Raw genomic sequence first — 13,705 nt, forward strand, 5'->3', positions numbered from 1 at the left:
TACAATCACACACCCAGATATTCCATTTGTAGTGAACAAAGTATGCCAATTTTTGCAACATCGCACTGATCTCCATTAGACAGCAGTGAAAAGAATTCTACACTACATCAAGGGTACTCATACTAGAGGAATATGGCTTCCGAAGTCTTCTTGAACAACTCTCAATGCTTTCTCGGACGCAGACTGGGCTGGATGCCTAGATGATCGGCGCTCTACAAGAGGGTTTGCAATCTTTCTAGGCTCAAATCTTGTATCATGGAGTTCAAGAAAACAACCTACAGTATATCGTTCAAGCATGGAGTCAGAGTACAAAGCAATTGCAAATGCTACAGCAGAGGTGATATGGATACAATCGTTATTGTGCGAACTTGGTATTTTTCAGAATAATGCTCCTAGGCTGTGGTGCGACAATCTTGGAGCAACCTATTTGACTGTTAATCTAATCTTCCATGCTAGAATGAAACATATTGAATTTGATTTTCACTTCATTCGAGAGCAAATCTCAGACATGTTTACTAAAGCTCTGACCAAACCAGTATTTCGTTCATTTTGCAACAATCTCAATCTGAAGACTCTTTAGTTGTGATTGAGGGAGACTATTAGAAGTATGAGTATGCATTCTCTTTTATTCTTTGACCATTTGACCATTTCACTATATTCTAGCTGTTAGAGTAATTGGCTAGCATTCAAGGCTGTTTCAAGTAGTGCCACTGTTTTCACCTTGTTTGTTACTGTACGTTGTACCACTCCTTGGAATCAAGTTATTTAATAAAGTGAGATCCAAGAGATCATGATTACAAAAAAAATAAGCTTCACCTAGTTTTTTTCATATTGCGAGCTATTGAAAACATGAGTGAGAAGTATGTGATTGGGAGAGGAAAACATGGTGTTGTATACCTGACAGGGTTTGAGGCTGGAAACTAAGGGCTTTGACGTATCCCAAAAAGATACATCTTTTAAACTTTGGATCAAGCTTGGACCTCTCATCACCAGGAATATGCACATAAGCCGGACATCCAAAAATCTTTAATCCTGACAAATCAATGTCATTACCTGCCCACACTTTCTCTGCGGTCTTCCCATCAAAAGGGGCCCGCGGTGATCTGTTGATAAGGTAACAAGCCACGTTGACTGCTTCTGACCAGAAACTCTTCCAAAGTCTTGCATTCAACCTCAAGTATCTTGCCCTTTCAGTAATATACCTGTTCATCCTTTTGGAAACATCGTTTTGCTGAAGTGCCTCTAAATGCCCTACTCCTCACAAAATTCCAGAAACTGTGAATATGTGTACTCTATGCCATTATCTGTTCTCAAATATTTAACCATTTTGCCAGTCTAATTTTCAACTTCTACTTTCCAGGCCTTGAACTTTAAGAAAACTTCAAATTTACCCAGACCTTTCGTGAGAAGTTATCAATAAAGGTCACAAAATATTGAGATCCTCCTAATGACAGCTCTTTGGTCGGCCCCATACATTAGAATGTACATAATCCAGAATTCCCTCAGTTTTGTGTTTACTAACCTTGAACTTCACTCTGGACTGTTTCCTCATTAAACAATACTTGCAGAAGTCTAATTTGCAACAACTAACTTTCTTAAGCAACCCTCGTTTGTGAAGAGCAACCTTCCCAATTTCACTGAGATGACCTAATCTCATTTGCCACAGAAAGGTTGTGTCATGATCTGATTCTGCAACTGCTGCTCCGTTTACAACTGTATTCCCAATCAATCTGTAGATGTTCCCAGCACTCCTCTCTCCCTTCATCATTATCAGTGCACCCTTGCTCACCCTAATGCAATCCTCCTCGGTTTTATAGCCAAAACCATTCGCATGCACTGTCCCGAGTGAGATCATATTCTTCTTCAATTCTAGAATGTGTCTTACATCATACAAGGCATGAACAACACCATCATTCATATGAATTCTGATATGTTCTTTCCAGCAATAGCACATGCCTTATTGTTCCCTATGTAGACAAAACGGAAACTACCTGATGTGTATGAACTGAACCAATCCTTGTTGTGAGTCATATGGAAAGAACAACCTGTATCCAGAACCAATGAGTCCAATGGCCGACATGACGAAACAGAAAGAAGATCGCCATCCCATATCAGCAATCTAAATCATTGTTCTGAACTATGTTTGGAGATTTTAATGAATCATCGATCTTCTCATTAAACTATTTATTCTTCATTGGACAATCCTTACGAATATGCCCAAACTGCTGACATCTGTAACATTGTACAAGTTTTCTACCTCTAGAGTTTGACCTAGAATTCCTTTTTCTGAAATTTTCCTTCCCTTGCTTTCATCCACAATCCTGATTTCCTTTCACATAAAGACTTTCCGTTACAAAACCCTCAGAATTATTCTGTCTACACTAGTTATGGGCTAATAGTGCAGTAGTAATCTCATCTACCTTTACTGTATCCTTTCCTCATGTGAGTGTCGTCACCAGGTGCTCGTATGAAGGCAGTAAAGAGCACAATAGTATCATCGCCTTATACTCATCTTCAATTCGAATCTCGATTCTCTACAAATCACTGATGGTTTGATCGAAGTAGTTGATATGTGCCACCAGATCTCCACCCTCTTGCATCTTTAGCCCGTACAACTTCTGCTTCAGATAGAGTTTATTTGTTAGAGACTTTGACATATACCTGGCTTCCAATTTCTTCCAAATCTCCACTGGAGATGAGAGATGCATGACGTGATATAACACATCATCTGCCAAACAAAGCCGAATTACTGCTATTGCTCTCACCTGCAATTCCTCCAAATCGGCATCATCTATGCTGTGAGGTTTAGTCTCCCACAAAGCCTTCAACATCCCTTACTGCGCTAACAGATCGTTGACCCTCCTTTGCCATAAGCCGAAGTTCCCAGTTCCATCAAACTTTCCCACATCGCAACGGAGTTCATCAACTTCAACAAATCTCTCTGATACTAGTTGTTGAGAAATTGAATTATGATCTAAAGAGAAAATAAAAAACAATCACACAAAAGGCATGAGATTTAACGAGGTTCGACAGAGTATGCCTACATTCTTGAGAGCGGAGCGGCTGCCGTTTCTCTTATTAGAAAATTAATTAGGATTACATATTATATGAATATATATATATATATATATATATATATATATATATATATATATATATATATATGTAATCCCTACCCGGTACAATTTACCAAAATACACTTGGGCAATGTCAAGGCTTTGTTGCTCAACATTGATGAAGACCTTGCAGTGGTCTTCGTTGTGGCTGGCATCGGTTAAGGTGAAGCCGATGTTACGGCAAGTGTCATGGATGAACTTTAGTTGTGATTTCACAGAACACCATGACCATGTCGGTCTTGGTGCAGGTTTCACAAGCACAGAGCTTGTCTGGGTGGCCTTCATTAACAGATTTAGAGGTGAAGAAGAATGTTTCTCATCACCATCATTCATCAAGAGATCGGCCGATTTAGGTGTCTTATGCTATCCTGAACTAAAAAAGCGTAAAAGCTTTACCGTTTTCAGTGCGAAGAATTGAAAATTATAAAGCTTTTACCGTTTTTAGTGGATTTAAGGCAAAACGGTAAGTTTTTCACTGTTTTGCCTAAATCTATTTTTATTTTTAAAATTAATTATATTAATAATTAAAATAAAAATATGTAATATTTTTTTTTGGGAAAAAGCCTTCTTCTACCTCTTGTGGAGTAGTAGTTTTTTATTTTGTTTTATGTGTCGTTTCTAGCTTTATTTATTTATTTATTATTATTTTGATTTTTTTTTTCTCATGTGCTTGTCTTTGTACTTGTTTTTCAATATATTAAGGTTTATTCATCTTTATAAAAAAAACTATAGCTATCTGTTGCCCCAAGAGTGTATATATATATATATATATATATTAAAACAAATGCAAATCACACTACCATTAAAGAGACTAATAGAGTCAAATAAACAAAGCATGTCTGAGGATCAAGGTCTCTCTCAATTTCATGAGCACAAGAGTTGCGAACATTTCTAGCGATTCAGACCCTAATATAGCTCAGGAGTAGTCTACTCCTCCAGCCAGCTCAGACAGGCCTATGATTCTAGTTGGTAGTCTTTATTGGTCCAGCTTCCCTTCCGTTTTTAGTTTTTTTTTTCCCTCTTCTTTTCCTTTTATTGTATCAAGTGCCTCACTGTTGGTGTGAGAACTCAAGTTGTTTTCTATTATGTTGTTTATTTTACTTTTGTGTGTTTGTCCTTCTCCTTTTTTTTTTTTCAATAAAGTTGTGGTTTAATAAAAAAAATATAAACATAGCAACAAAAATAATAGTAAATATAAACTACTTTTAAAGTATTTGGATTTTAGATTATAAATACTCAATTAGAATAGAATTTATGAGATTTGAACTAATTCGGTTGTTTGTGAAGTAATAATTAACTAGTATTTAAAATAACTTTAACAATAATCTTAACAAAATTATTTTTGCTCAGTGCAAAATGAATGAAGATAAGCTTAATGACTACCAAGAAATTTATTAACTCAGTTCGATGTCACATGGTAATTAGCATCTTAACTTTATGTACATACTTAAAAGATATTTGACAAATCAAATCGAGTTAATAAATCCCTGCCATGCAAGTCCTAGACGGAAATAAAATGATTAATGAGATTTTTAAATAGTATTATATAATTAAATAATTACTAAAATGAAGCTCAACTTAAAAGTTAAAATATTTATTGGATTCACACTGCAACCCAATAACTTATGTGAGTTTTAAGTTTTTCCCCCTTTTTTTTTTTCTTCTTATTCATGTCAACTGCAGACATTACCCATGCTATGAATCATTCCCATCTCTTCTCTAAATTCAAGTAAACTTTATTAGATAGGAGAGAAACTTTTATTTTGTGATTATTGTATTTTATTATAATGATAGTATTTTTTAGAATATATATGTATAGTAAGTGGCTTGTCGCCCTTTACAAATATATATATATATATAATATTAACCTTTTTAAATTTTAATAGAATTTACAACAAATTCATATTCCGAGATCTTTTTTCTTTTCCATTTCTCGCAACGAATTTATTCTTTAAAAAAAATTATGAAGTACCGTGCGTGTGTGTCCGCATCACAAAAGAGATGAGGCCAGATGTTTAATGGCATGCATGCTGTCCGATCACTATCTCTTTGAGAGGCCGTGACACTCGCCATAGTGCCCAGACAAGGAAAAGGTCAACAAACAGCAACCATGCATTATTAACTACCAACATAAAAGGTTGGAAAAAAAAAAATAAATAATATCACGGACCATTGGTAAGGCCCGGACTGGCAAATACCATGTTTAAAACAACAAACTCGGAACCTAATAAAGAGTCTTTGTCACGTTTGTAACTGCAAATCATGACCTCGAGTTCATGAATTTTTCTCAAGTTTGTAACTGCAAATCATGACCTCAGGGAATAACAACACTCTCAGCAGCAAAAGCAAAATAGCCATGCACTGCACGCTACATTCCTCAACGCGCAGCCAAAGTTGTCAGACCCGGTCCGGACAATGATCCGGCTAAGCCCAGGGGTCAAGGGTCAATGGGTTCGACCAGATCGAACCGGAGTTAAACCGGGGTCAATAATTAAATATAAAAAATATTATAATAATTACTAATGAGCAAATATAATATTAAACCCATAATTATATTATAAACCTACTCAAATTTTATATTTAAATTAATAATTGACCTTATATTAGGTAGAGTTTTCTAATTATGTCATTTATTTTTACATTTTTTAAATATTTACAAATTTAATATATTAATATATAATTATCGAACTTCTCTCTGTGTTATTTATTTATTTATTTATTTGTGTATTGGTTGATTTTGTTAAAATAAATAAAAAATTAATTCACTAATTCTTATATCTCAATTGAGTTTTTATTTTGTTTTAAATTTTTTTATATTTTTTATTTAATTAGAATACTTTAATTTTATATTTTTATAATAAAATTACACTGATTTATTGTTTTATTTTCTTAATAAATTAAATTTTTAGAAAGTATTTACATAACACATTAATATATTTTATTTTTAAATGTTAATTTTTGTTGGTATGTTTATGATATATATATATATATATATATATATTGTAATTCTATTTATTGATTATAAATTATAAATTAGTATTAATAAATATACACGATTTTGTGATTTCTAATGAGAAAATAATAATAAATTATTAAATATTGTAAAAAAAAATTAAACATTGTGACCCGGTTGAACCGCCCGGGTCACCGGATTAACATCGGGTTTTTAATACCCGGGTCAATGGGGTATACTCGGGCCGGTCACATGGCCGGTTCCTGGTTTTTCTGGTTGAACCAGCTGGATCGGTCCGGGTCTGACAACCTTGCGCAGCACGCTTAATGAGAAGGATATATTCGTCCTTTCTGCAGTTGCATTCAATAAAAACCCATAGTTATAACCAGCCCAAAATGCATACCAAAACAGTGCAAGAGTGCAAACTCGAAACAACCATGTTGTTGCCTCAGTTGCTCACCTTCTTCACCACCACCTTCATCATTTTGGTCTTCTCAACCACCGCCGCCGACCTTTCACTCCCTCACCCTCTCATCTCCTTCCTTGAAAGCCTCCCAAAATCCTCACAGCGCCTGCTTCTCTGGAACAACACCCTGCCACCCTGCCAATGGCCGGGTGTCTCCTGCTCTTCCAACTCAACAAGCATCACCTCAATCGACGTCTCGAGCCTCGGCCTCTCCGGCCAACTCTCCTCCTCCGCTCCCCATCTCTGCCGTATCACCACCCTCCGTGAGATCATTCTCAGCTACAACAACTTCTCCGGCCCTATTCCCCCTTCCCTCTTCCACTGTCCTTCACTCACCAGCCTCCGCCTTGGCTTCAACTCCCTCTCCGGTCCCATCCCTCCAGACGTCCTCTTCGCCACGCATCTCACCAAGCTCAACCTTCGCAGCAACTTCCTCTCTGGCAGCATTCCCAAACAACTCCTCTTCCACCTCCCCAACCTCCAAGTTCTAAATCTATACACTAACAATCTCACTGGCCCTTTACCTGACTTCCCACCTTCATGCTCTGTTTACAAGCTCTATCTCAACGAAAACATACTCTCTGGCCCTCTCCCTCCTACTCTTTCCAACTGCGTCAACCTCACCGATTTTTTCGTTTCTTCAAACAAGCTCTCAGGAGTAATCACTAGTGATGCATTTGTGGGTCTTCGGAATCTGCAGTACCTCTTCATGGATTTCAATGACTTCACCGGCGAGTTGCCGAGGAGTTTGTTTGGTCTCACTAGTTTGACCAAGCTGATCCTTTCTAAAAACCAGTTTAATGGCACTATACCTGAAGGCATTGGCCAACTTCAGTCTCTGACCGAGATTTTCCTCTGGGGGAACAATCTCACCGGCCCCATTCCTCGCTCTGTAGGTACTCTTGCACTTCTGAAAAAACTGGAGCTTTCAACTAACCAGCTTGTGGGGCCTTTACCACCTGAGATTGGGAACTGCAGTTCCTTGGTTGAACTTCAGCTTCAATATAATCTCATCGGAGGTCCTATCCCGCCCGAGATTTCCAATCTGGAGAAGCTGGAGAAGTTCTACCTCTTTGCTAACAAGTTGGAGGGAATCATTCCACCGCAGATTGGAAATATGACCAGTCTCATCGACTTGCAGCTTTACAGCAACAGCTTGAGTTTCCGGATTCCTGCAGAGGTCGTTTACTTGAGGAACTTGAGGTATATGTCATTGGCTTTCAACAAGCTTTCCGGCGAGGTGCCTGGGGAACTTGGCCGGAACTTGTCCTATGGTTTGGTGAAGTTGGACTTGACTGGAAATGATTTCCATGGGCCAATACCTCCATATCTCTGTGAAGGGGGTAAACTCAATGTTTTGGTTATCGGGATTAATCGATTCAATGGTAGTTTTCCTACCAGCATTGCCGGGTGTTCTTCTCTTCGGAGGTTTACTTTGAAAAACAATCTTCTCCATGGAAGCATACCTGATAATATGCCTGCAAATCCTGGGATTTCATACATGGACCTCAGTAATAACTTTTTTGACGGCCATATTCCTTCTATTCTTGGTTCTTGGACCAACCTTTCAATGCTAAATATATCCAATAATCTTCTATCTGGGTCCATCCCTCCTGAACTTGGCAATCTCAAGAAACTGGGAAAGCTCTCGCTTTCTGCAAACAAACTGAATGGATCCATACCTTCTGAATTAGGCAACTGCACAGAGCTTCTGGAGTTGGTCCTTAGTAATAACCTTCTTTCAGGGAGAATTCCTGCGGAGGTTGTGGTATTGGACAAACTGAGGAATCTATTGCTCTCTGGGAACAAATTCTCTGGAGGTATACCTGATTCTTTTACACCAACTCAAGATCTTTTAGAATTGCAGCTTGGTGACAATATGGTTGAAGGCTCCATTCCTTCCAGTTTAGGTAGTCTTCAGTACATTTCCACTGCTCTCAACCTCAGTAGTAATAGATTGAATGGTAGCATTCCACCTAGTATTGGCCAACTTCGTGGCCTGGAAGTGCTTGACCTGTCCAACAATTTCTTGTCTGGTGAGATCCCTTCAAGATTGAGTGACATGGTTGCTCTTACCTTTGTGAATGTTTCTTCTAATCAACTCTCTGGTAGACTACCTGAGGGCTGGATTAAGTTTTTAAATTCATCACCAGATTCATTTTCAGGTAATCCAGCACTATGTATAGTTGGCAATTATTATTGCCAAAAGGAAGCAAAAGAACATGGCCATGAAATTCACTGGGCAATAATACTTGTTATTGTTGTTCTTGGTATAATTTTCTGTTTAGTAGGAATGCGCATAGCCACATATGTTGCAGCTGGGAGAGCACAGGATGGTTCTTCTCATCTTCCATCGTCCATTCGTAGTGTTGACTCGGTGGCAGACTTCCCTGAAGATCTTACATATGAGGATATATTGCGAGCTACTGAAAACTTGAGTGAGAAGTATGTGATTGGGAGAGGAAAACATGGTACTGTTTACCGGACAGAGTTTGAGGCTGGAAAACTCTGGGCTGTGAAGAGGGTCGATTTGTCACAGTCCTGTTTCATACTTGAAATGAAGGTTTTGAGTTCAGTGAAGCACCGAAATCTAGTGAAGGTGGCAGGCTATTGTGTGAAAGATGGATTCGGTATGATAATTTATGAGTACATGCCTGGTGGCACTCTTTTTGATACTCTACATGACAGGAAAACACAAGTTGCATTGGATTGGGAAACCCGGCATCGAATTGCTTTAGGCATAGCGCAAGGTCTTTCTTATCTTCACCATGATTGTGTGCCGCGGATAGTTCATAGAGATGTTAAATCTAACAACATACTGATGGATTCTGACTTGGAACCAAAGATTGGAGACTTTGGAACAGCAAAACTATTAGGTGATGCAGAATCAAGCTCAACAGTGTCTGTGGTTGTAGGAACTCTTGGTTACATTGCTCCAGGTATGTGTGTCAGCTACTACTCAAATCAATATCTGCATTCATTTGGTGTATTTTTTGGCAGTTGGTGCTTTCTGGTTATATTTTCTAATTCATACAGAGATTGGATATTCGACCAAAGTGACAGAAAAATCAGATGTTTACAGCTATGGAGTTGTTCTGTTAGAACTTCTTTGCCGGAAATTGGCAGTGGATCCAAATTTTGGAGATGGTGTTGATATCGTGACCTGGATAAGATCAAAACTAGAAAATGCAGATATGTTTAGCCGTCTCTCTTTGCTTGATGTGGAGATGCAGTACTGGATGGAAGATGAGAAAAATAAAGCGCTCGAACTATTGGATTTAGCTATTTCATGCACCAAGGTAGCATTTGAAGCAAGGCCCTCCATGAGAGAAGTTGTGGGAATGCTGATGAAGATGAAGGGTAGAGAAATTAAGGAAGATAAGAAGAAGGCCTCTTTCTAATGGACGTGTGCTTTGATATGCAATAGTAACAACCGCTCGAAGTCTACTAGTCTATTATTGTGATGATATATAGTATGTAAATTCTTCAAACCATGTGCAACTATTTGGATCACTGGCACTTTGACCACAATTGGTCACCTCTGCTCCTTTTGTTCTGATTCACAGAGGGGCCAAATGTTCAGCTTTGGTCATTGTGATCCTTTGCAAGGATTAAAGTTGTTCAGATTGTCTCCTTTGTAAATTAGTCACTGTAGCGCCAGAGCCACTTGAGTTAAGTGGCGAGTGGCACTCAAAATAAATTGTTCATGTGGCACTCTTTCAACAAACAATAAAAATAAAAGAATTACTGTAGTACTTGACTTAATTTTTTTTTTTTTTTATTGATTTGTTTCATCGTCCTTAATTTGTGTTGCATGCTAACAAGAGATTTTAAATTTAGATTTATAGTTCGTAAATAGCACAATTTAATTTTTTTAAAAATTAATCACATTTTAATTAAAGAAGATACATGGTACAAAGACAAGCAGAGTAACTACTGGCACTGGCAGTGCACTATTGAAATATGTTCCATCATATTTGCAAAGGAGGTTGGGATAATTTGAACAGGCTTCCCACTGGTACTTGTATCTTTCGCCAAGCGTCCTGTGTCCAAAGGGGAATGTCTAGATAAAGCAAAATGATTGTATTAAGCTTGCTTCATTCTTGTCAACCAATTTCATTTTCAAATTTATACATGTCTCCTCTTTGAATTTCTTTAATATCTGTTTCCTATAACCTCTTTTATTTTAATAAATTTGGATTGAAAAAAATTATTGAAATTTATTCATGTGTCTATATCTCTTCTTTGGATTTCTTCCATCTATGTCTTCTAAATTGGTGAATATTTTTCCACTCAGCTGTGTTTCCCTCTTTTTTCTTTTCTTTGTGTCTCTATTAATTTTGTTTTTTTTTTTAAAGTTTATCACCTCTAGTGACAAACTCTTTTTGTGATTTTTTTTTTCATTTATTTTTTTGTTGTATTTGTTGTACTTGTTTGTTTGTTATTTTTTTTTTCAATAAATTTGTTGTTTATTTATTTTTTTTAACAAAAACTAACATAATCACAACTTTTGATCATGCTCTACTGCCTTCTATTTGTGTCTCAATGTTGTTCTTCTTTTATCTATTATGGAGTAGTAGTTTTTTTCTTTGTTTTATGTGTTGTTTCTATAGTTTGCTTTTTAGCTATTTAATTTGTTATTATTGTTTTTGATTTTTGTCTCATGTTTTTGTCTTTGTACTTTTTTTCAATAAATTAAGATTTATTCATCTTTATAAAAAAACCTAGAGCTATCTTTTGCCACAAGAATATAATATATATATATATATATATATTAAAACAAATTCAAATCACACGATTCACACTGCCACCAAAGAAATTAATAGAGTCAAATAAACAATACTTTTAGATAGGCAAAAACATAGCAACAAAAATAATAGTAAATATAAACTACTTTTAAAATATATGAATTCTAGATTATAAATAATCAATTAGAATATATTTTATGAGATTTGAATTAATTCGGGATGTTTGCGAATTAATAATTAACTGGTATTTAAATTAATTTTAATTATAAACTAAACAAAATTATTTTTGCTTTGTGTAAAATGAATGAAGATAAGCTTAATGACTATTAAAAGATTTTTTTAACTCTGTTAAATGTCACATAGCAATTAGAGGCCTATCTCCATGCACACACTTGCGTTTGAGGATCTTACATATGAGGATATTGTTAGAAGTATGAGTATGCATTCTCTTTTAGTCTTTGACCATTTGACCATTTCATTGTTTTCAGTTAGAGTGAGTGGCTAGCAATCAGGGTTGTTTCAAGTAGTGCCACTATTTTTTTCTTGTTTGTTACTGCATGTTGTACCACTCCTTATAATTGAGTTATTTAATGAACTGAGATCCAAGAGATCATGATTACGGCAAAATAAGCTTCACTTAGTTTTTTTCATGGTATCAAGAGCCCAGATCCAATGGTGAATCCTGCATTGTCCAATACAGCCTCTTCTTACACATTCACAAATCTCAATTCTTCTCCTTCAACTGGTCTCTTACCCGACCTTCCTTCAACCACCTCATCAACGTGAAGCTTACAAGGGACAATTATCTGCTGTGGAAGGCACAGTTTCTGTCGTACATGCAAAGCCAACAATTGCTCGGATATGTCGAGGGGACCATCGTGTGTCCATCAGTGGCAATCACACAGAGCAATGAAGAAGGAACTGCAGTAGTCCCAAATCCAGAATATTGCATCTAGTATCAACTGGATCAACTTGTGCTCAGCGCCTTGTTGTTCTCACTCACTGAAGAGATCTTCTCCCATGTCCTCTTCTTGTCTACTTCTAGAGAGGTATGGCTCGTTTTGGTGAAAATGTTTTCATCAAGCTCCAAAGCCATAATCATGCAGATTCGAATGCAACTGTCTACTTTACAAAAGAAGGATCTCTCAATTAGTAACTATTTTCACAAGGTTAAAAATCTTACCGTTACTCTATCAGTTATTGGTAACCCCCTTCAGGAGGAAGAGATTGTATCCTACCTATTGGCAGGACTTGGTTCCGAGTATGACCCTATAGTCACGAGTGTTACCACTCGCACTGATTTAGTAACTATGGGAGATTTGTATGCTCATTTGTTGAGCTTTGAGCTGAGACTTGAGCATAACAGCACCAGTTTTTCGATAGCAACAGCAAACAATGTTAGTAGGAGTCCAACAAACCAAGCCTGTGGCGATGGTAGAAACAATCGTGGCCGAGGCCGTGGAAGAGGAGGACGATTTCCCGATGGTCATGGTAATCCCAGACAAGGAAGTAATGGACCACGACCAATTTGCCAAGTTTGCGGCAAACCAGGACATGAAGCATTGCACTGCTACCACAGGTTTGATCACACGTACCAGTCAGAGGAAAATCACGTGGCAGCAACAGTAACTGATTCATATTCAGTTGATCCAAATTGGTATGTAGATACTAGAGCAATGGACCACATCACTAATGACCTGAAGAGATTGACTACCAAGGACCCTATGGTGGTACTAATCAAGTCCAAGTCACAAATGGGCAGGCTTGTCAATTACTTATACTGGAAATTCCTCTCTTGCTGGATATACCAAACCTTTATTTCTGAAAAATATTCTCCATGTTCCAAAAATTAATCGTCACTTACTATATGTTCATAAGCTTGTTCTTGACAATAATGCTTTTGTTGAGTTTCATTCTGATTGTTTCCTTGTTAAGGATCAAGCCACGAAAACAGTCATTCTCAAAGGCAAATATAAAAGCGGACTTTATGCTTTTGCTCACTGCCAACCAAATTAAGCACTTCTTTCAGCTTAACTCACTCAAGAGCAGTGGCACCAGAGACTAGGTCATCCATCACCTTCAATTGTCCAAGCAATCTTGGAGAATAGTAAGCTTGCTATAGGTTCAAACAAGTCTAATTCTATTTGTAGTGCTTGTTAGCAAGCCAAAATACATCAACTTCCTTTTAGCTCATCATCTCATGTTTCTTCTCATCCTTTAGAACTTGTTTATTCAGATGCTTAGGGTCCTGCTCTTCCATCTGTTGGAGGTTATAAATTTTATGTAAGCTTTATTGACAACTTTAGTAAATTTACATTGATTTATTTTCTCCGACACAAGTCAGATGTAAACAAATTTTCTTTCAATTTTCAAAAACATGTTGAGCGTATGTTTGGCCGAAAAATCCTTACTATTCAAACTG

At 37.0% G+C, this 13,705-nt stretch overlaps 1 protein-coding gene and 1 non-coding gene across 2 annotated transcripts; both read left to right on the forward strand.

Moving 5' to 3' along the window:
• The first annotated feature begins 6,486 nt into the window (after positions 1-6,486).
• Positions 6,487-10,287, forward strand: LOC120259377 (receptor-like protein kinase). The gene is made up of 2 exons (XM_039266968.1): positions 6,487-9,474; positions 9,572-10,287. Exons 1-2 carry the CDS (start codon positions 6,507-6,509, stop codon positions 9,934-9,936), a joined length of 3,333 nt encoding a protein of 1,110 aa, XP_039122902.1. The 5' UTR covers positions 6,487-6,506; the 3' UTR covers positions 9,937-10,287.
• Positions 10,288-12,491: 2,204 nt separating this feature from the next.
• LOC120259752 lies at positions 12,492-12,630 on the forward strand. Its single transcript, XR_005536304.1, has one exon. It is a non-coding gene; the product is annotated as a small nucleolar RNA Z247 (small nucleolar RNA).
• The last annotated feature ends 1,075 nt before the right edge of the window (positions 12,631-13,705 follow it).

This window comes from Dioscorea cayenensis, chromosome 4 (assembly GCF_009730915.1).
Source record: "Dioscorea cayenensis subsp. rotundata cultivar TDr96_F1 chromosome 4, TDr96_F1_v2_PseudoChromosome.rev07_lg8_w22 25.fasta, whole genome shotgun sequence".
Lineage (NCBI taxonomy): Eukaryota > Viridiplantae > Streptophyta > Magnoliopsida > Dioscoreales > Dioscoreaceae > Dioscorea > Dioscorea cayenensis.

Coding starts and splice junctions, on each gene's coding strand:
- LOC120259377 (XM_039266968.1), top strand. CDS start 6,507: ATGTTGTTGCCTCAGTTGCTCACCTTCTTCACCACCACCTTCATCATT. Junction 9,475..9,571: donor TCTTGGTTACATTGCTCCAG/GTATGTGTGTCA, acceptor TAATTCATACAG/AGATTGGATATTCGACCAAA.